We start from the raw sequence: 23266 nt of genomic DNA, 5'->3' as shown, positions 1-23266 counted from the left end.
GTTCCCTACTGTAAAATCCAAGGGAAGCAGCCTTCCCTAGTGGTTGTACCATGAACAGTTGCTGATCAGACAAGAGAGTCTGGGGTCTTCATTAGTCTGGACAGTGTGTGGAAGCCAGCCAACTGTCTTCACAACAGCTATGGTCCCAATGCCTTGGTACAGTGCCGGATGGTGAATGTTTGCACAGTTGGTGCTGGCTAAACTGGAAAATGAAGATTTAAGGAGATTTTGTTGATGCACATCTGCCATACAGCAGCTGTGCCCTCCAGCCCCTTGGTACTTTCATGCACCTGGTCTCCCCTCTGGTCTTGGTTGAGTAACCTCTATTGTACCCGCAGTCCAAAATTGTTTTTAAAACTACTCTGGCCAAACTCCATTACAATTTAATAAAAGGAGTTTTTAAACCTAAAATTGCTCTCACTGGGAAAAAACACCACTTAACCATAATTCATTTAATCAACAGAAAGCTTTAAGAATGGAAGTAAAAGCCACATATTGAACAATGAAAATGCCCGACTTGACCCACAAGAGGAAATTGTGCCTGTGACTCTTGTCTTCCTAGTGTATAAGAGAATTTTAGAATTGTTCGAGAAATCCTGGCCATCCATGAGAAGGATGCATTTGGGGAAACAAAGCTGGAATTACAATAGGAATTGTCAAGTCTAGAGGGTATCAGTGTTCTAAGCACCACAGAACTGTTAGGGGCTTGAAATAACAGGACATGGTGGCCCTCCCTGCACACAAGGACGACATGTTGCCAATGGTTGTCTGTAAAGTGTGCTATCTCTGAGGGCTAATGGGAAGGAGGCTGGTGGGGTGTGACACTGGGACACTTAGTTCTTCTGTTGACGAAGACCTGCCTGTTCTTTACAGAGATGCCTTCTTTGCCAGCTGGGGCTAGCCTGTGACTCAGTGGTGCGATGTGAAGGCAAGAGGTCTATATGCTGCAGTGATCGTTTATACTCAGTATGGCCTGATGGGGAGAATTAAGAAACAGAACTAGCTAGTATAATATGGAAGGAGCTGTGCAATGTATATTCATCTACAAAATATGTTAATTTTGTGTTGCTGCTTACATTTCCAGGATAAATTTATTCACCTAAAAGTATTTGCAGTACGTTTGCAATGTACCCAGTATTCCACAGGAGCAACAAGAAGTCATTAAATGAATGGCAGACATGAAAGACTGACACTCAGGTAAAAGGTGTTCTCTTAATTCATGGTGGCAGTAGAAAGACTTCACAAACACTTATGTCCAGGACTGGGAAGTAGGGACAAAGACAATGTAGGATAGGAACAGAGAACTTTTCTTGCTTATGAATTATTCTTAATTCACAAACCACTACTTATTGCGTGTCAGAAATGACTACCTACTTTACAAAGTTGGATGGAAGCTTATTTAGCAGAAACACAAGAGGCCACCTGGAACTCTGGCCTGACTGTCTGCTTTGTAACTGAAGAGAACCTGTTACAAGACCTCACCCTCAACTGCATTGTGTACAGGACTTCATCTTGCCCTGATTTTCCTCCTGCCTCCAGCTGACTCTTCTGTTACTCTACACAAGTTCCCCTACTCTGTCCACTACTACAATCGTCAAGAGCCAAAGGGTCTTGTGCATGCCCGATGGGAGCACCGTGTTCTTCTCTTCCTCAGCAAGTAGGAAGTTTTGGATGGATTACAGATTGATGAAGGAGGGGCTGACGTGGCTGAAAACTTGTCTTGAGCAGTGATAAAGGTGGTAGCATCTTCTTTGAAATAGATACTACAGACCTTAGGGTGGGAGGCATCATGATCTTGCATAATTCTGTCTCAGAGGTAGGGCTGCTATAGACAAAGGGGAAGCTGCCCACACCCCCTAGCACAGCACACAGGCACAGTGTGGTAGAGACATCTGTGTCAGTCAACAGCAGCAGCAGCTTGATTTGTAGTATTCTTTTGTGGGGGAAAATGTGCGTTTTCCTTTTAAGACTCAGCATGATGCTATGAGTTCCTCAATCCCTTTGGGCAAGAGAAGAGTGGATCTCATCATTAAAAGCAATTAGCAAGAAGCAATGAGAACATTATCAAAGACTGTTTACTAGCATCTATGGAGGAGGATGTGAGCACTAATGTGGAGGACTTGTAGTCAATTACAAAGCACAATATATTAACAGTTGTCTTTCCGTTGCCAGACTAAAAAAAAATATGGAGACAATTTTATACTTCAATCTTTTCCTTAGTTCTTACTCATTCTTGAAGTCTCTCCCCTTTTCTCCTCGCCTTTGTCATTGATCCTTCCTTCCCTTCCTCCCAGCATGCCATTGCCCCTACCAACATTAAAGGAACAGAGGGACTTCACAACTCATGTTTTCATTTCTTTTCTGTGCTGTAGTAGCTCTAACCAAAAGCAGCCTGGACTTGAGTGGTAGGGCTTTATTTGGCTTGCATTTCCAAGGTACAATCCATCATTGAGGAAAGTTGATGGCAGGAAGAACTCATAGAGAAACTGTTTCCTCCCTTGCTCTCTGGCTTGCTCATAGGCTCATGTTTAAGCTACTGTTCTCACACAGCCTACGACTACCTTCCTGCCTAGGGATGGGGTTGCTCATGGTGGGCTGAGCTCTCCTGCATCAACGACTAATAAGGACAATCCCCCACAGACATCACAGGCCAGTTTGATCTAGGTGATTCTCCAAGTGAGGGGTTATTCTCAAATGGTTCTAGGCTATGTCAGGCGGACAGTTAATGCTATCTAGGACAGCCCATAATTTTGGGTAAAAGGTCCAATCAAAGCTATTTATGATGTCACATGGATAAGTAAAAAATTTTACAATACTGTCTAGCAGAACTTTCTGCAATGATGCAAATTATCTGTAACTGCTTTATGCAATAAGAAAACAAACAAAAATTTCTTCCATTTTGCCAGCTTGGCCACAGGTAAGCATGCCTCTTGGTCTTTAGAGGGGACTAGAACATCCAGTGATAGTTACTACCACTAGTGTGACATGCTGGCTATTCAGGAGGTATGAGAATTGAGTCTGACCAACTCTGCTTTGGAAGCAGGAGACATCTGGAGATAGGTGCAGAGCCATATTTGGTAGCAGGCCCTGGGAGTCCCTTGTCACAGAGGTGGAGAAGCATTTGCTAATCTATGTTGTTAGAACACTCCCATAAGGATGCCCCATTTTGTTAAGATGCCCTAAACGATACCAAATCATCATTGTGTCCAGAAAGTTCACATCTTGTCTAAGACTCAACTCAAACTGTCCAAGTCAAATAGCAGGTCTGGACAGTGCCTTGAAAAGGCATGCCACTTTCCCAGCGATCAGATGCACATGTTTCTTGCTGGGTCAGGAGGCGGGAGGCGGGATGGTAGCCATGGTGGCAGTGAAGACTACTCTGCCTTCCAAATACTTCTTTCTGAATTCACTGAACGTCTTCAAAGCCAGAGACTTGTTTTGATTTTGAATTCTGCCTCCTTGGAGGTAGTGTGTCTTTTTCTAGCTCACGGTTCCAGGACTCTCATACACGCAGGAAGGTGACTGGACCTTGATGATGCACCTGGTCCTGACACTCAGCTAGAGCCCTTAGCAAAATTATAGCCTGAAAGATGTTCGTTCTTCACTTGTAAAGGGACAGGCTTATCTGCATGAGTAAAACATACATGAAGCATCCACCCTGCATTCTCCATGGGGCTGACTACAAGCACTCGTTCATTCAGTTAGAGAACGTGTCCCTATCACTCTACTGTTCACCCTTCCCCATTTTTGAAATGTCAATTATCTGTTATCATGACCCATTGAATGCCTTTTCCAAAACTCAACTGTTTCTCCTTCATTTGGAAGTACATGCTTATTTGTACCTACCTTTTTGTTAAAATCGGCTGATTAGGTTTCATGAAACACCAAAAGAGAAATGTAATTAAAACAAGAAAGCAGCAGCTTGTTGCCCAGAGGGTTGATGGAGTGGCTGCGCCTGAGTGATCCACTCAGCTCCACGTCTCTGACTTAGTTACAAGACTTCTGTGAGCTACAAGGCCTCAAAGTGGGAAGACAAGTTTGACCTGGAACAGAATTCTTCTGAGATAGCGTTTGCACTTAAATACCGGAAGCTACGAAGCGTCTTCGGTGAGAAGTAAGTTTTATGGTGTCATTTGTTGAAATGGCTGTCTGGTGTCTAACCCGGGGGTTTTTCAATACCATTGAATGCAAACGAGTCTGAGAGAACTGAATTTTCAAAATGTAGCAAGTAGAGAAAAATGTTGGAGGCTGCAGTCTTATGACGCGACTGTGGCTGTACCACAGACAACCTCCAGGAATTTATCTTCACTCTCTACTCTAGGAGGATGTGGGACAGGGAAGCGTGGTCAGGCTTTACAGTGTGTAGTCAGTAGAAAGAGGAGAGCAAGCCTGAGACATCCAATAGCAGTCTGCTTCCAGTGTTTAAAAATTACATGCCAAGAAGCTACAACCCAAAATAGTCATAAGAGTCCTCTTGAATGCTTGATAACCTCCATACTCAGCACTACAGAGCTTCTCCTTAACCACTGAAAGTACCACTTGGTGTAGGGAAGCAACAGCATCCTTGAGTGACAGAAGAGGAAAGGAGCAGATTGTGAGCAGATTGTCAACTGCTACCCAGCCGGGAATGGGGAGGCTGGTCCTTAAGCCACATGACTTTCTGCCTCCCAGGTCTAACTGGGTCCAGACATTCCAGAACCCCAGACTACTATGGTTTGCATTGGACTGTCCAAGTGTCAGAGTCATGGATGAGATAGGATGATAGGCAAATGCCAACTGCGGGTATTCTGAGAAAATGTAACAAAGGAGAAGATGTTTTGCAAACTCTTCTACTTCCAGTTCTGTGGGACTAGAAGCGTTCACAATTTCCCCTGTAACTGTAATTAGTGAATCTGCTCATCTGTGTCCGCCCCACTATTAGACAAGGTGGAAGGGACATAGCTATGGTTCCTACACAGGGAGTACCAGATCTAATCTGTGATGAAGTCTCCTTGAACGTGCATGTACTTGAAGGGGTGGTGATTGATTTTACACTCTGGCCCACTAGGCCGTGCGAAATGTAAACACAGTCTTTTGATGGAGTGGTGGGAAACCACATGCAGCACAGGCAGAGAGCTGGTTACCAGACTTAGCCAGCAGGCCTCTCTGCTCACAGGAGAATCTTGTACTGAATTCAAGTGGCTCCACTCTGTCCAGGTGTTTGCTAACTCATCCACTGGCTAGATGCTAATGCTTTTGTCCATTTGGAAGTTCACCAACAATAAGGGATACATATTTTTTTAAAAACACAAATCTGTAATGATCTTATTTAGAAAGGAAGACTCTGGTAGAGGTAATCCATTTCAGCCTAGAAAGGAATATTAAGTCATGCAGTGGCCTGAAGATCTGGTGTAAGTGTAGGTCCTAGGACTCAGCTGGCCTCAGTGAAAGATTGCAGGGTCTCTATGTGTTTTCTGGACTCTAACTACTTGAGTCTCTTGCCCAATGCCAGGTAAAAAAAAGAAAACGTTTTAAGTTACATTAACTGGCCTATATACCCTGGATATTGATCTACCCAGAGCCAATAGGGAGGTGAGGGCAAACAGCTAGCTACCTGGCTAATAAATAGCTCTCAGATTGTACACTTCCAGACTCCCATGTGGAAGTGTTTTCAGACATCAAATGTCTTGCCTGAAGGCACTAAGGGGGCTGGCTGCACAGCTGAGAAGGCCACGGCAAGCTCTCTCACTCTCAGACGTGTTTTTTTTTTTTTTTTAAACACAGTCTTCCACAAGAGCAGTGACTCCTGGCTTGGCTCCTAGAAGCTACCTTCCTAACCACCTTTATTTCTTGCAGAAATCTTAGGAAACAGGTATTGATACTAACTGAAAACGGTACACATTCATGTAGCTGGACAAGGGCAACCAGCCCTGTGCATTATAGCACAGTGTCTTCTTGGAGTGGCATAGACTTGAACAGGAAGAGCAGGAAAAGAAACTCAGAGAGAAAGGAGGAAGTGAAGTCATTCTTCAAGGGCTGGACGTAGATGGGCTCTCTCTTCCATTACTTTTACAATGCTAGCCTTTCTTAGGTCCCCGTTGGCTGCACCCCGCCCCCTTCCTAGGCCTAGTGTAAAGCTCTCTGTCAAGCTTCAAGTCCCCTCCCAATAACCCACACTTACTGAAGTCCTTCAGTGTGCTTTTCAATGGTAACATCAACATATTTCAATTACTGAACACTCGGCAGAGAGCGGTTAAACTAAATGGCCAGGGAGATGGGCACAAACATAAATTGATTACTGTCATTAGTAGGCGAGTGCTGTGTCCCAGCAAGGCATCCGTCGGGTTTCAGCACTACCTGCCAGCAGTTCTCCCAGCTCATAACTAATATTTGTTCTCAGCACAGTTGTGAATGCCGCTGCTTATGCCTCGCTCTTTCTCAATTTCTTCACCTCTTCCCAAATCTCATTTCTCAGATCCGCTTCCCAGCTGTTTTCTTCTAGGACGGTCTGATATGAACACTTTGTGTAATCAGAGCATGTCAAGAGAACAAGAGAACCACCAAGGCAGAGAAACATCTAGGACCACTGCCTACCTAGTGTACCTGGTCTACTGCCACCTTTTTGGTACGACATTTCGAGGCCAGAAATAAGTGACAATTCAGAAGTCTGTCTTGAAAGATTTGGAAAATAGATTAAACGTCATCTTAAACACTTTGCTTATATCCCCAATAAAATAACAGCATCAGCACAGGAAATTTGTGACTATGAACCATCCATGCTGCAAGTACCAAGATCCAACCAGACAGTGGGCGCCAGTTTTTTATTTTTGATGGTGCAAGAGAGTCATGAAAAGGAAGGATGCGGGATCGGTAAGATGGTCCGTGGGTAAAAAGCATTTGCCGTGCGAGCCTAATGGCATGGGTTTAATTCCCTGAACTTACGGTGAGGGAATAGACGCACATCAGTCAGTGATCTCCATTTGTATACCACAACACGTGTATACCTTCACCCACACACAAATCGTACAGACACAGACACAATACAGATAAATAAAATAGACATTTTGGAAGTAAAAACTAGAAGGAAGGGCTTGTAGCTTTTGAGGGCAAGCCCTTGCTACTCCGTATCTTCACAAGTTACTCAACCCTCAGGACCCCTGGGCTGTTCTGTGCAAGTGTGTGTGACTACACTAAGTACTTCCCAGGGCTACTCTGGAGATGAGTTTCATTAACCTAGTCATGAATTATTCAACAATAGGGATATACCCCAATAAACGCATGATTCCATCATGTGACTGTCATAAAGTACATTTCAACACAAACCAAGGTGGTACAATGCTCCTAGTTGCCACCGTTGTATGTGTGGCCCTCTGTTGACTGATATACAATCCACGGCTGTGTATGTAACACATTGAGAGAACAGCCTTGCACACTGTCAAGTCATAGCATGTACGAGTGGCTGTTGGCACCACCACGATTAGCCTTGTGCCACTAAATGGCAAAAGACAACTCTTTAGCTCCATGGATCTTTTGGTCATTTTGGACTTCGGTTCTTCCTACCCATAAAACAAGGATGGACCCAGATTGCCATTTGTGTCTCAAGCACAGTGCTGTCCTGGAATGACACTATGCCCTTGTGAGTACCCAGAAGCAAGCTCCTGTTGTCCCTGTGTGTGTGTGGAGGTCCCTAAGCAATACCTTGTCTCCGACGAGCGTTGAGCTTCCTAAAGCAGGTCCCTTCCACGAGGCGGTTCAGGCGCTGCTGTTTGATCAGCTCTAAGATTTCTGGCTGGATCTTCTCCTTCAGTTCCCTGGTGGAGGACAAACACATTGTGTTTCACAGTGCACCTTGAGAAGCAGCCACAGTGGGTAGCCCTGTGGGCCGATGGGTGGGAGCACGGAACCAGCCACAGTGGGTAGCCCTGTGGGCCGATGGGCGGGAGCATGGAACCAGCCACAGTGGGTAGCACTGTGGGCCGATGGGCGGGAGCACGGGCAGCCTCCTGCTGTGAACATGCCAGGACTTCCCCAGCTGGTGCTTTGGAAAATCATTTAGAGATTTTTTTTTCCTAAGTGCTGTTTGGGAAATCTAGGCCAGGGTTCCCCGTTGAAACATCTCTACCGGGTCTCTGACATTTGCAGACTATCCACAGAAGTGTCGGCCGCTTTTGTGGTTTTTTCTCCAGAACAAAGGCTTCTGAGAAATTCCATATTTTACAGAGTCATAAATGTAGCTTAGGCAAAAGTCCAAGAAAATAGATTCCTGGGTCTTAGTTTTTCCCCTATAGCAACAAAACAAACAAACAAAAACAAAACAACCCCCCTACATTAGTTTTGTGGGTGACCAAGCAGGAATATTGGGGGACTGTGCAGTTGCTACATCCCATAACTGTCTCTTGAGCAAGGACCACTTTTAGCTTTCTATGTCATCTCTCACAAATGAGAACTATAATGCTGTCCCAGATTCTAGCCCACAGAGGTTGAGATAATGATGGGATGAATTAAAATTATTTGTAACTTGTCTCAGGCTAATAGGATGTAATTTAGTTTTAGATGATCTATGCTGCAAAGATTCTGGGATAGAGTGCAGTGGTTTCTATACCTTTAAGGGATTTGTATGTTATGAAGCTTTATTAGCCCCCTGGCATTTGAGGCTAGTAAAGTCATCAGTATTCTAGTCAAAGCTGTCGAGAGAACCGCAGAGGTTAGAGATTAGCACAGGGATTAGAATCCTTCCAGAGAAAATGCTGTGACTCCTAAGGGAGACAGTGTGAGCATAAGTCCTTATGAACACTGGACAGCGATGGAAGCATTACTGAATCTACCTCGGTGATCATCTCTCTTTTGCTCAAATGACCACTGTGACATGCACTCAAGACTCCCATATTCATCAGCTTTGATCTTGATTCTGTGCTTGCCTTGGCAGTGGGCAGACATCTGCTTCTGCCTGCTCCTGCCCTGCAGGTGGGGAAGGCACTTTTCATTGGCAGGTACCCGCAACACTAGAAGTACATTGTGTGATTTTTACCTCATTTGATTTCACTTCCCCCAGACTAACACAAATTTGGAGGATGAATATTTAATATCACCACTCCCATTCTACAGATGTGGAAACTCCTCAGGAAGGTAAGAGTAGAACAAAGTAAAGACCTCAAACTTTCTTGTGCTAATATGAAGAACCACACAGAAAGAGAGAAGGATGGGGGCGCGGGGCTGAAGAGATGGCTTGGCAGTTATGAACACTCGTTGCTCTTGCAGAAGACCCAGGTTTGGGTCCTAGCACCCACCTGGTGGCTCACAACTATCTGTAACTCCAGTTCGAGGGGATCTGGTGTCTTCCACTAGCCACTGTGGGCAGCTGGCACGCATAGGATGCACACAAATACATGCATGCAAAATACTTGTATGCATAAAATAACTAAATTTAAAATCTTATTGTATAAAAGAAAGAACGACATAAGAAGGACTAATATGACAGTTAAACTTAATTTTCAGCTTGATGAGATCATCTGGTAATAGATTTCTGGATATGGTTTTAGGAGATTATCTTGATTAGATTAATTGAGGTGGGAAGAGTAGGTGGTACCAGTCCCTGCGCTAAGACCTTAGACTGCATATTTTGAAAAAGTTAGCTGGGCACAAATATTCATCATTCTCTGCCAAGCTTGCACTGCTGTAACTTCTAAGGCGTATTGTGCATTAACCTTGAACTATGAGCCAACATAAATCCTCTGTCCTCTTAAGTTGCTTTTGTCTGAATATTTTGTCATAGCCATGGGAAAAGTCACAAGGACAACTAATCCACATTTGGGAGCTGAAATGGCCTTTAAATCCTGTGTGATATGGAAATGCTGCACTAATGATACAGCTTGGAGCATGTTCAAGGCCTTCCATCCACAGGCCTCGGAGGGGCTCAGCTCAGGCTTTCAGATCACCATCCTAACAGTTTATTACAAATGCTCATATTTTATAAAACAGGCTCAGCAAATCACAGCTTTGAGGAACCCTGCGTGGGATGGAGAAGGAGTTGAGTACCACATGGGCAGCTGTTCGTGGCAATAAATCACTGCGTCTGACTTCTATGTCTGCGCAACTGGGCAGAGAGGGAAAGATCCTCCAGGGATGGAAAGAACACAGGAGGAAGAAGCTTGAAATTCATCAATTTTGAGGGAAGTTTTGATAGTCTGTGGCTATGGTATTCAAGTGGAGAGATGTGAAACGAAACATGAGGAGGAAATTCCAAGCTATTTTAATGATGTCTCAAGATATTTTGGGAAAAACTTGGATATACTTATCATCATCACACATGCCTTCACCAAATCCAGTGGGTGTACTAAAAGAAGTGAATCTATATCTCTCCAAGAGAATTTATAAAAAATAAAAAAAAAATAAAAGTCTAAGGACTCCAAACATGATTGGGCAAAGGAAAATAAGAAATCCTTATTTTAATTTTTTTACTTCTTCTATTTCCTTGCAAACAGACTCAGTAGCCATATAGTCCCACATATGAACAAAGCTCAGACTACTCTTACAGTATGTATGGGTGACTAATATATATGGCCTCTTAGGCATGCCAAGTAAGAAGACCCTGAGCCACATATGAAATGTGTAGCTTGTGTCATTGAGGTCGAGGTGGTGGGGTCACTGGCTGACTTGTACATGAAGGAGAGAGATTAAAGCAGGGAGGGTTAAGTGAGTGTACATAAAGCAGCTCAGTCTAGTACCTTCTCTGGAAAACAATTCTAGCCCAGGCTCAGCAAGGGCAGAGCAGTGTACAGAAGACAGACAGCACCTCTCGAATGAGGTTAACGCTTAGCTTGGGACTGTCCAGCTGAGCTACCATCCCCATTGGTCATCTCGAGCCTGGTATGGCAAATGTTTTCTATAAACCAGCAGGTAGTAAATGTTTTAGGTTTGTAGGATTTTAGGCCAATGGAAAAAAATGAATGAATATGGCTGAATTTTAATAAGATGCTCTTACAGAAACTGGTAGTGGGTAGATTTGGCCCAAGAACTATGGCTCTATGTACCAAGTTTGTTCTGTCAGATCTCAGATTTGTATTTCCAACTGAGATCTGTCTGCTGCCCTCTACATGACCATACATGACCACCATCTGGATGTTTCTGTTCCAGAGTGCTACCCTTTAGTTGTTTAGGTTCCAAATCTAGAGCCCACCCTTGATTCTTCTCTTTGTAAAACTGCATTTAATCCATCAGGAAATACCATTTCCCTTCTCTTCAAAATATACCTAATGCAGAGCAAAAACTAATCCTATTATACCTTGCTTCAGTTATTACAGCGGCATCCTAATGATCTTGCTTCTGAATGTGCCTCCTTGTGACGTTTCCAAGGCAGCGCTCCATGGTAGTTGTCCACTCAAAACCCCAAAGGGTTCAGCAAAGCCCCCATGAACTACCGTTCCCGATACCTTCCTAGAATCACCTCCTATTGCTGCCGTCCTCAATTATTCTCATCCTGACCCATTACGTCATTGTTCACTGAAAACCTAGATATACTCTACCTCAGGGTGAATGTGCAAGCAACTCTTTCTGCTTGGGGTGCCCTTCATCCAAATATCTGAGTCCCTAATATATCACCATTCAAATGTCATCATTATCATTAAAGGCGTCTTTCTACCATCTTTATAATTGTATTTCATTCCTCTTATCCTGCCCTATGTACACATTCTATCCGTATGGTCGTTTTGTCACCACTGAACTTGCTGTCATCTTGCCTATATTATATATGGATAGTATGTGTCCCCGCTCTGAAATTGAACACCACAAGGGTTGGAGCTGTTTATGCTCTACTCATTATTTAACCACAGATCAAAAGAACAATGACCAGCATGTGTCAGGTATTGATACATATTTGTCAGATGTTTGAACGCTGGACATGGTATACCTGTATAGACTGACCTACAAGAATAGGATTTGAGTGAAATGCTAGGCTAGTAGGATGGTCTTTAGGAAAGCTGCAGGTGTGTGTGTGTGTGTGTGTGTGTGTGTGTGTGTGTGTGTGTGTGTGTGTAAATGAGCCTTATTTCTGGCTTTTTAAAAAAATAATTTTTCTCGTTTATTTCTCTTGTATATTCTCTGACAATGTGAAAAATATACAAAAAACACTCAGTGTCAAGTTTTCCATTTACATATACTACTAACGTCACAACATGTTAAGTTCTGTGGGGCTTTTTTTTTTTTTGTTTGCTTGTTTGTTTGTTTATTTTTCAAGACAAGGTTTCTCTGTGTAGCCTTGGCTGTCCTGGACTCACTTTGTAGACCAGGCTGGGGTTGAACTCACAGAGATAAGCTTGCCTTTGCCTCCCCAAGTGCTGAGATTACAGATGTGCGCCACTGAGCTCAGCTAAGTTCTGTGCATATCATGAGCATGCGCTGGTTGCTTTTCATATGCTATTGTGTTGAATCCTTGTAGCAGCCTAATGATATGAGAGTGCTCACTGTTTTCATTTCCCGGAGAGGGCGGCAAAGGCAGGCTTAGGGTGGACTTCTCCAGAAGGCACGCTGCAAATGGTTTCAGCACATCTTCCTTCAAAGGCAGGCTTAGGGTGGACTTCTCCAGAAGGCACGCTGCAAATGGTTTCAGCACATCTTCCTTGCCTGTTGTGCCGCTCTGTTGTTTGTCTCCTCTTCTCTCCCAACTCAGTACTAGATGACCCATTTCTGGACTGGTTAAGCCATTTCTATCCATTAGCATGTACCAATAATGAGGATAGATTTATCTTCTCTGTTAAGTGGCAAATAAAAAGCATCTCCTCTTTGAAACCATTCGTCAGGAACCAGGAAATGAGCCAGGGCTGCTCTCCAGCCATAGCTAATCCCCAAACATTTGTTCACGTGGAGTTAGCTTTTCTCTTCTTGGGATACGCGATCATTTTTATCAAGCCAAGGCTGATGTGGTTTGCATGGAACTGAGGTTTGCCACTTTGTTGTGTGTGACATGTGGGCAGCCACGGGCAGGAGAGAACGCTATGGAGTTGGAAGTGCCAGCGAGCCAGCGGAAGGGCAGTGGACTGGTGCCACTGTGCTTAGCAGGGCTGCTGTCCCTGCTTGCAAAGCTAAGGCTTGAGTTAGACAGCCTTGACGGTGCCTTTTGGTCTCCTGAGCTTGGAACCATGCAGTTCCTGCAGGCTTTGTGGAGATCCAGGTGCGTTTCCTGTAGCTAGGCAGCTAGCAGTCTGTTATTACCCCTAACAACCCCCAACTTCTGAAGTCTGGATAGTGATGCACCCTAGTGCTTCTCAGCACCTTGGGCTGAGCCTACCATGGAGGGACTGCTTAATATGTGTTTGTTAAACTAATAAAAGACAGAAAGAAAACAAACATGTACAACAATCCTCCTGTTTCTCTTGAGTGACTTTGTCCATTGGGAGTCGTATTGGCAGCCCTTATAATTCATCCAGTCCAGCAATACGTTCCCCGTCTAAGAGGTCACAGTAAGACAAAACAGATGCCCGGGTGCACAGGTCCCTCTAATAGACCAACTATATCTTGCTTTCTACCTGCTGGTAACAGAGGCTGTAGCTACAGGCCTCACTGGAATTTTTGTCCATATGACTGCAGCAAAGTTAGGTACAAGAAGACACTTTGCTGCAGTCATATGGACAAAAATTCCAGTGAGGCCTAGTGCTTTCCAGTCTTTTCCATGCAGGAGATAATCTTTCCGTTGGCTCTGGGTCTTCTCACTCAAGGAGCTCCAAGGTAAGAGCTTCTTGCAATAAAGGAAACGGAAGCTCCAGCATGTAGGGGCAGCGTCTTGCAGGTAAAGAAAGAAAGGCATGGCGGCGGGGTAGGCTCAGCCTCGCTAGAGCTGACATTCTCCTCCGCAACAGTCAAGATGAAGCACGGAGAGAGTGGCTTGGCTTGGCTGAAGTGGTGGTAATTGGGAAGCACTTGGCCTTCACTTAATCACCTCTTCACTTCTCCAGTTAGGTTTTTAAGAATTGTCAAATGCATGATGAAGTGTCCTCGTGTTGGCACATTTGCTGGAACAGGGCATTTAACATCCAGCGTTTTGTGAAGGTAGGTCCTGAAAGGGTGTGGCAGCACACATCCTTCGTGTAGGTGAGCAACTGCACCATCCAGGAGCTAGCTACTTATTCCAATGACTCTGTGCTTGGTATTTCTGACTGTGACTATCTCCTGGTTGAGGATCAAGTAAAAAAAAAAAAAAAAAAAAAAAAAAGAAAGAAAGAAAGAAAGAAAAAAGAAAAAGAAAATTTGTGTTTTTTTATAAGGGCCAGTATTAGATGATGTATCTTATAACAACGTGAGCTTCTAAGTCCTTAGAAGCATTTTCTGGCCCCTGCTGATAAACTTCACGCCCACTGAAGCCTACAGTTCTAATGTATGTTGTTTAGTGGTGCTTAAGATTCAAAAGCAAGTCGTGAATTTCAGCACATGGCTACTGTCTTTTCTAACCTATGTACTCTCTTAACTTCCTCTCAGGCCTGCACACGCAGAACCCGTCTGATGGGGTGGATGGAGCAGTAGCTGAGAGCTCAGCAGGTTCAAGGCCAGGTTCCTCCCTGAGCTACTTCTCCCGCTTTGAGAATAGCCCTTGCCTACCTCAAGTGACGTAAAGAAATGAACTAGAATAAACGGTGCTCTGTGGATTGTCATCCACTGAAAGTATCATGTATATGCAAGCAACACACATACACACACACACACACACAAGACAGGGAAGGAGATGGGGGAGGGGAGAGGGAGAGAGAACAGTAATAGATAATACATACAAAAGCACAGAATTTCCAGTCTTTTGGTTATGGAATTGCAATTCCTGTTGACCCCCTTTCCCGCATCCCATCTTTACTCCTATGTCCTTTTCTATAAAATATAAAGGCAATAAATCTAATCTGGTTTGAAGCAAAGAAAAACAGACTAGGTCTCAGAGGAAACGGTGTGAACAAAAGCGCTCTTATTTTCCAGATTCCTGAGTATTTTAGAGATGGAGGTACACAAAGTTTTGAAATAGTTGCAAGTGACATTTAATGCAAAGCCCTGTAAAGGGGAGGCCTGCTGTCTCTCCACTGGGAGCCTGTAGATTCACAGTCATACAGGTGACAGGAGATACTACTGGCCACTGGCCGACCCCGGGGAGGGGGAGGGCTGTTCCTCCTTGTCCTCTACAGCTCTCACTGGAACTTATGCTACATTGCTTTAAAAATTGGGGTGCCTCTCTCTGCATAGCGTAACATTTTGCCACTCCAAAAGGTAACTGTGTAAAATACAGTGTCACAGGAGAAAAAAAAAAAAAAAAAAAAGGACACCCACTGCACACACCATTTTGTCAAGTGCATTCCCCGAGGGATGGTCTAGTAGCAGTTGCTGGCCCCCACAAGTCCCACTCCAAGGAGTTACTGAAAGGCCTCCCTTAAAGGCTACTTTTGGAAGGTCTCTCGTGTTCACAACCTAGCCCTGCTGTTACTTAGGGGGTCAGTGGCAGAGAAGGAGGTCACAGGCGGGCCACTTACAAAATCGGGCGAGACTGGAAATCTTCCTGGTTCATCCTCTCAGACTGGCGGATTTTCAGGATCTCGGTGTAGCTCAGGTTCTGCAGTTTGCTCTTGAACTGGTCCAGGGAGCTAGGCTTGGTTGTAAGCGCTCTCATAACCTGCTCCTTCACCACCTGCATTACCTGTCAGTGAAAGGAAGAACATTATAGTCCCAGGACCAAGGTTTCCTGTTCTGGAAAGACTCCTGTGTTATAGGCCGCTTGTTCCCTGGCTGGTTCCCAGCATGAGCTCTGGGCCCCAAACGTGAGTGTGCTTCTGAAAAGATAAATGTTCATTCTGTATGCATCTGTCTGCTCTTTTAAAAAAATTATACGTAATTTATTTATTTTTAATTCTATGTGCACTGGTGTTATGCCTGCATGCATGTCTCTGGAAGGGTGTCAGATCTCAGAGTTACACGCAGTTGTGAGCTGCCATGTGGATGCTGGGAACAGAACCTGGGTCCTTTAGAAGAGCAGTCATTGCTATTAACCACTAAGCCATCTCTCCAGCCTCTTCTTTCTGCTCTTACACTGTAGGGACCACAGGGATGAAAACGGACTAAGTTGGAGTGAGGGGCAGGGTCGGTACCTGTTTGCTCTATATAGTATGTGACAGCTACTGATATGGCCCCATAAACAGTACAAACTCAAGAGTCAGAGAGGAGCAAAGGCCAAACCACAGCTAAAAGCCAGCATATTAATTATTACGTCCAGAAGGAAATTGCTGTGATGCAATTAACCGTGAGGTTTGGCTGGCACAAACTCAAATGGATAGATACCCACCCCTCCCAGACCTCTTCCCCATGTTATTAGGGCCTAAGTGTTCATACAGATTATGCATTTAGAAATAGGCATATGCTCTTTCTCTCTGAGCCAGCCACTAGTGGGGGGGGGGTAGGTTCATTGTATTAGACCAGACATGTCGCATTGGAAACTTCAAGGAAAAAAAGAACATGGTAATTTATGCTTCTGGCCTTGTCTAGCTCACATGGGGCCATTAACCATTGCTTCTGTTAATGTAGATTCATCTTCATCAAAACCATAAAGCAAAAAAGGGGTCAGAGGACCCACAGAGTCATCCAAAGGGCTTATAGTCTTGCTGCTGCCCTTCATCCTCCATTACAAACGAGAGCCTTTATTACAAATGTTACCCTTTATTGCATATGCACCAAACACCTGATGCCCTGATAGATGCTTCTTATGTGTGTGTGTGCTACATCTTCTCTTCCTTACACACTTAAATCTACAAGCAGACAGTGCTCACATTTCTACACTGTGAAGAAACGGAAGCTTCAGAATTAATAAATCAGCTTAGAATTAATAAATCATGCACAGTTCCCAAGTGCATGACTAAGATTTGGTCTCAAGTTTGTAAACACCCTAACACCTCTTAGGCCACCCTTCCTTAATGCTATTTAGGATTTTGAAAAATAGAACAAAAGTATGTACGAGCATCTGCTTCATGATGAATTTGGTCCAAGTACTTTGCTATGCGCCACCTCATTCAATCCTCTCTCCAACAGAGGAGGACATGGTATGAGCATTGTCCTGGTAACGGATCTGAGGGAAGGTGGGTGACTTGCCTAATGTGCGTATCCAGAAGACCCCCAAAGGACCAAATGTGATGGCCATCTATAGACTTGATGCTGAACAAAGGGGAATCAGATACAGACTCTGCCTTCTATGAGGGATAAGAACAAGGCCCAAGATCATCAGAACGGAAGTGTAGAAAGGATGGTCAGTTTGGTTGCACTGGCAGGTGGGCGACATTTATTCAAGACACGTTCGATTTCATCGTTCTAGTAAGAGTAGGGGCTCAGCTGGTACACACTCAGACAAATAACTCAGGACACCTCCGCACGCTAACAGCTCTGAAGCTGAGCCACAATTAAATTGGAATCGACTACCTACGCTCCACTCCCTGCTCCAAGGATGCTGAGATAGGACACTCTCCAACTGATCCCCAAATGCACTGCGAACTTGAGATGCTTGACAAACTTTGAAATTCTAAACACTTCATGTCATGAAGCATTGTCAATGGCTGAATGTGGTTAAGATAGAATTGTTATGCTTTGCCACTTGGGGGGCAGGTAACCCTTTCCCCAATTAGGAAGCCTCTGAGTGGAGCCAGTGATGTAATGGTTTCCCAGTGCTATTTGCTCTTGCTCCTCTGGTAGGTTGATGGGGCGTGGAAGAGAAAAAAAAGGGTTCAGTGATTAAAATAAAAAAGTGGCATTTTAAATAGGACCAGGACACACTGCGACCATTTGAAGCTAGCTCCAACTCCTTTGTTGTACAAATGAAAAACTGAAAGTTCAGAGAGTGACTTGCCCATTGCATATATTTAAGGGGGTGTCCTAAGAGACAGTAATTTCCATAACATAGCTGCCTAGACTCCCGCTAGGGCTCAGAGGTGATGATGTCATCCAAATTGCTCCATCAACACCCTTGTCCAGATCGTTCCAATTTAATGTGAGATACAGGCCAGGCCTGCTCTTTCTCGGATTGAGAAATACAAGAACATGCTCCTTAACATAGAGGACGATGGGAGGTAGAGACAACGCAGCAGAATGAGGGGCAAGATAAAAACGCCATTGTGGAGATAGTGGTTGTGCTCCGTTCAATCAGAAAGTCTCTTTAACTTTACATTCTAGTGTTCTGTGTACATGAATCAAATTCTGTTTTCTTGAGTTGATACACACGAGATGCTTGCCATTTGCAACCAGATTCCCAACATATACGTCTAAGAAGAACAGCACAATGTAGGTCTGAGGTAGCCCCGTCAGATGGAGAAACGGGTGCATGCACGCGCGTGCGCGCACGTGTGTGTGTGTGTGTGTGTGTGTGTGTGTGAGAGAGAGAGAGAGAGAGAGAGAGAGAGAGAGAGAGAGAGAGAGAGAGGTAGGGAGAGAGAGAGAGAGAGAGAGAGATAGGGAGGAGAGCTAGAGCTAGAAAGCAGCTGCATCCGCTTATGGCACTACTCACTCAGACGACCCATCAGACCGGAGAGATGGCTCAGTGGCTAAGGGAAATGGCTGCTTATCCATAGGACTTGGGTTTGTTTCCCAGCACACAGATGATGTCTCACAACCATCTGTGACCCCAGTCGTAGGAAACCTAATACTCTCTGAACTCTGTGCATAAGCCATGCAAGTAGTACATGAACACATATGCAGGCAAAAACAAGGCACGCATAAAATAAACTTTAAACTTAAAAAAGAAAATGACTTAAAAATCCAGCTTTCATTACATTTCACAGCTGTGTGTTTGCTTGGAAACAACGAGCGTCTTACCAAATTCATAGATGCATTCCTAGTCACCTCTGATGCTCAGAGCGTCACTGAGTCCCTGCAACAAGACTACTATCCCTGCTGGGGGCAAGACTATTTAGTAGAAAAGCCCTTTAAAATTTCCTTTCAACTTGAAAAAGAGAAGCATAAAACTTTCCCTAGAAGTAGGTGGGCTGACTGGCATCTGCAGCCAGGAGGAGGAATAAAAGAAGTGGGTATGAAACACAGAACAGCAGTTGGTAGAGCCCAATACTAGCCTGCCCACTCATGGCCCACTTTCATTTGGTGCTAGCCCTACTAAGTTCTACTGTTACTCCATATGATGAACAAAAGACGAAAGAGTCCATAAGCTGGTTTTTTGTTTGTTTGTTTAAGATGATAAAAAATAAGTTAAACATCTTTCTGGGTCTTTGCAAAATAGCTTCTAGCTTCTGTACATTTTTCTATTATTAATGGTGGGAATTCTTAACACGTCATGTATAAAACATTTTCAGTTGCCATTGTTGACTGTTTCTTCTTTGAGAACCATGGAACCATTTGCCACTTATTTGAAAAATCTGCAGATGATGTGGTAGAGCCATCAGAAAATGCACGGTAAAACATTTTGCTTAAGGTGTCTGTAGCAGTGTGTGCACCCTAAGCAAAATGGGCCAATGCCAACAGCAAATACAAGCTCCTAGAATCTATATTTGCTATTGGCATTGGCCCATTACTCAAGCAATGTCTGCAGCATGCTGGTAGTAGGGGTCAGGTAGCTTCCTTAGCACAGGTTGTTCTCTGTATGGTCTTATTGAATAAAAAAGTAGAGGATCTCCATAGGCTCCTTGAAAGACTTCTTTAAAAAAAACTAAACAAAACGGGCTTCAGGTAAGTCAGTCTAACTACTGAGCCTCTCTTGTTCCTAGTCTCATCTCCTCAGGCCTTGACTTTAAGCCTACAACTTTTATACCAGTCATTCTCTCATCCATCAAATGTTTTTAAGCGCTTATTCAGGGCAAGGTGCTGAGGGACACTGGGAGCCTTGTGGTAAATGAGCTCTCTCGGAAGTGACGTCACAGCACAGCAAGGACCCACACATCATTCCACGAACACCGAGCCACTCTCAAGTGATGTCAGCACAAGGACTTCAGCTGCAGATTGAGAAGTGGCCACATGCAGACACGCTGTGATGCAGAGAGGCCATTCTCGAGAGAAATAGCAAGAGGGAAGCTTTGGAGGCCGAAGGGAGCATTGCTGAGGATGGAGAAGAGGGTGTGGCAGCCTCTTGAGGCAATTTGCTAACCAGGGCTAACAGAGGAAAAGCATTCGGCTTCAGAGTCGGCAGCGTTTATTGCAGAGTCTGGCCCCGCCACCACTCAGCAGCTGGTCTGGGCAAAAGGCTCAGCCTCTCTGCATTTGTTTCCTTAGCCCCTGAGCAGAGACATCACCTGGCCTCCTTAGGGTTGTCACTGCTGTGATGAAACATACTGAGCGAGGCAACTCGAGGAGGAAAGGGTTTATCTGGCTTATGCTTCCACGTCACTGTCCATCACTGCAGGAAGTGAGGAAACGCACTCAAACAGGACAGGGACCTGAAGGCAGGAGCTAGTAGAGAGACCATGGAGGGAGTTTCTTACTGGCTTGCTCCCCATGGCTTGCTCAGCCTGCCCTCTTATAGAAACCCAGGACCACTAGCACACCCACAAAAGGCTGGATCCTCCCCCATCAACCACTAACTAAGCAAATGTCTTATAAACTTGTCTATGGCCCGACTCTACGAAGGCATTTTCTCAATAGCTTGTGTCAAGTTGACATAAAACTGGCCAGCACGGTATCTGTGGTCAGATTTAGGAGATGCTGAACATGGAAGGCAGAATCTTATGAGGCTCCCTCTGAGTTAAAACTTAAAAGATAGCTCACACAGAAAATGTATTCTCTCTTTTAGCCTGCAAACCCGCACATCTCCCGTGGTGACTGTATGTATACATAGCTCTTAGAGCAGTTCACGATGACATTCAGGTCACATTGCACAGAACTGGTTCTGACAGATTCCACTGGGATATTTTCTTTAAATAGTGTGCATTTTCACCCTGAGAGGTTTCACGGCGTTAGCAGATCCTCTGGCCTGTTTCTCCCCTTCTGCTATGTGTCCTGGCCTGGTGTGAGCACGCTAGTCCTCTGTTGTGAAGCCCTGCTTGCCTAAATAAAGCTCTGCCGGTCAGACTTACTGTAAATAGAGGAGTGCCCTGGAGTAACAGAGGCCCCGTGTCACCCTCTGGCCTCTCACCGTTTCATCACGTGTCCTCAATTACATCAGATGAATCAGAAATGCTTTCTTCACTGATAAATGCAAACTTTTCTTCTCCATCTCACAAAGGATATGATTTCCTTTGATGTCATTAACCACACTTGGCTTCCATTTCTTCAGTGCAGCCCTCACGGTTCTCTGAGACCTCACATTCACTGCATCTGTCTAGAGGAGCAGTAAGGCCTAAGTTGTAGCCAAAAGCCAGTCTGTGTTTGATGTGGACAGGGAGAGCCTTGCACTTCTTTCTCTACACAGCGTCATTTCATTGGCACATCCTATCAAGGACCTAAGGAAAATTTAGTTTTCTGAGACTCAATCTTACCAGTGGTTTTACTATTTCCCACTTAGAGTTTTGGGATCTCATTAATCCATAAGCCAAGGCCTGTTCTTTAGGGCCCAGATACCTGTACTCGTGACTGTCAAGCAACCCTGATGACACAATCTGAACCAATGACCATAAACATGGAACCATTAGGGCTTCCTGCTCAGGACAGCTGGAAATGTCACTCTGGGGTCACAGCTATCAAGTGCAGGGTCATGAGATGCCAACTCTGGCTTCTGACTATGCCTGCTGTTAATTTCTCATCATTTGCACCGACCCCTCCTAGAACTGCTGCCCCAGTACCTGTCCTGGTTTAGACAGTAGACTTTGACCTTGAACTCTGTCCTTCCCAGCCTCTCCTCCCAACTGCCACCTCCTCTCAAAATGTCAAGCCAAGTCAATCACTTGCTACAGTGACCCAGGAGTACCTTTGGAGTGCAGTCCCTACAGTCTAACGTGGCACTGGCTATGATAGTTAGTGTTATTGTCAATAGAATGGAAGTCTAGAATCACCTGGGAGATGGGCCTCTGGGCATCACTGTTGGGTATGTTTATTACATTAATTAAGGTGGAATGGTCCATCCTCATGAGTGGCAGAAAAATACGCAGGCAGAATATTCTGGATTGTGTATGGATGGAGAAAATGAAGTGAGCATGGGTGTGCAGAAACCGTTGCTCTGTTTCTCATTAAGGCTGTGATGCGACCAGTCCTCTCATGTACCTGTGGCTTTCCAGGTATAATGAAACTGTGAGCCAAAAGAAACCCTTCTGCCCTCAATTGCCTTTGTTCTAGAACTTTATCACAGCAACAGAAAGGAAGCGAAGACACTGTCCATCTTCCCACATAACACACCATCTTTACTGGGCCCAGTAGGTGGATTCCATGACCTCACCACACCAAGGACCTCACAGCAGCCTGACGCTAACTCTTTTCCTCTCCTCCCCAATCTCCTTCCTCCTGCCATGGACACATTCCTTTTAAGACCTTGCTCTCCTTCAGATATGTCTTCCCTCCTCCTGCACAACTGGGATTCAAGCCTAGTGTGGCATACAGATGCCAGCTGAGGGCTTGAGTCATTATCTACTCCTGTCTACCAGTCCCCTAAAATGGATGGCATCAGTGCTCTTGCCAAGGGCACTCATGTACCAAGAGAAATCAGCTATAACAAGGTAACTATCTGCTCCCAGCCTGCTTGGGCAGGTTCCTCAGATGCGGTTCTTCACTGAGCTTATACATACACCTTGTTTCCTGGACGGTTTCTGTCTAAGGTAGCTGCAGGGCCCATGTTGAAGGCATCTGGATATTTCAGTCAGGAATGTTTATCAAGGGCAGCCAACGGCTTCCCACGACACTCACACTTCCTTGGGCAGCAGTCAAGGATGGCGTTCTCAAATGCTTGGTAGGAGCAGGGCACCACTGTCTAGCAATCTTGCGTAGGCAAGCTTGTGGCTGGCAGAGTCCAGGCAGGGCCCAGGGAGGGCAACTGTGAGACTATCCAAGGCGGTTTTTCAAGTGTACCCCAATAGCAACACAGATGGGGAGCTGCAGTTTAGCTTCTGCACTGTCTCTAGTTTTGTGCTTCTGATAAAGTACAACAGCTTCAAACATCCTGCCAATAAGACTGACTAGAGCTCTCCGAGGACCTTGGCGTTACCCTCAACCTTGTCGTTCCATTCAGATGCTAATACAGCGATGCCAGGTTCTGAAGACTAAGGTGGACACAAAGGTGGACAACACTCACAGCCGCTCTGCTCTCTCTGAGAAGGCCTTTTAATTTAAGGTTTAAGGCATTTTTATAGCAGGCAAAAATAGTAAACCTTTCAACCAGTGATTCATGTAAAAATCAATCAGCTCTAGGTTCAAAGAAGAG

General features: G+C 44.8%; 1 protein-coding gene across 8 annotated transcripts in view; it reads right to left on the bottom strand.

The window, feature by feature from the left end:
• Elmo1 (engulfment and cell motility 1) overlaps window positions 1-23266 on the bottom strand; it is a 510606-nt gene that overhangs the window by 24732 nt on the left and 462608 nt on the right. For all 8 annotated transcript variants that reach the window (XM_051168294.1, XM_051168265.1, XM_051168256.1 and 5 more), the window contains 2 exons: window positions 15474-15637; window positions 7678-7790 (listed from right to left, as the gene is read on the bottom strand). In XM_051168294.1, the coding sequence (XP_051024251.1) occupies window positions 7678-7790; window positions 15474-15637 (277 nt within the window). The remainder of the gene's footprint in view (window positions 1-7677; window positions 7791-15473; window positions 15638-23266) is intronic.

This window comes from Acomys russatus, chromosome 3 (assembly GCF_903995435.1).
Source record: "Acomys russatus chromosome 3, mAcoRus1.1, whole genome shotgun sequence".
Classification (NCBI taxonomy): Eukaryota; Metazoa; Chordata; class Mammalia; order Rodentia; family Muridae; genus Acomys; species Acomys russatus.
Note: the sequence above shows the minus strand (reverse complement) of the source record. Positions and strands in the feature narration are given on the sequence as shown.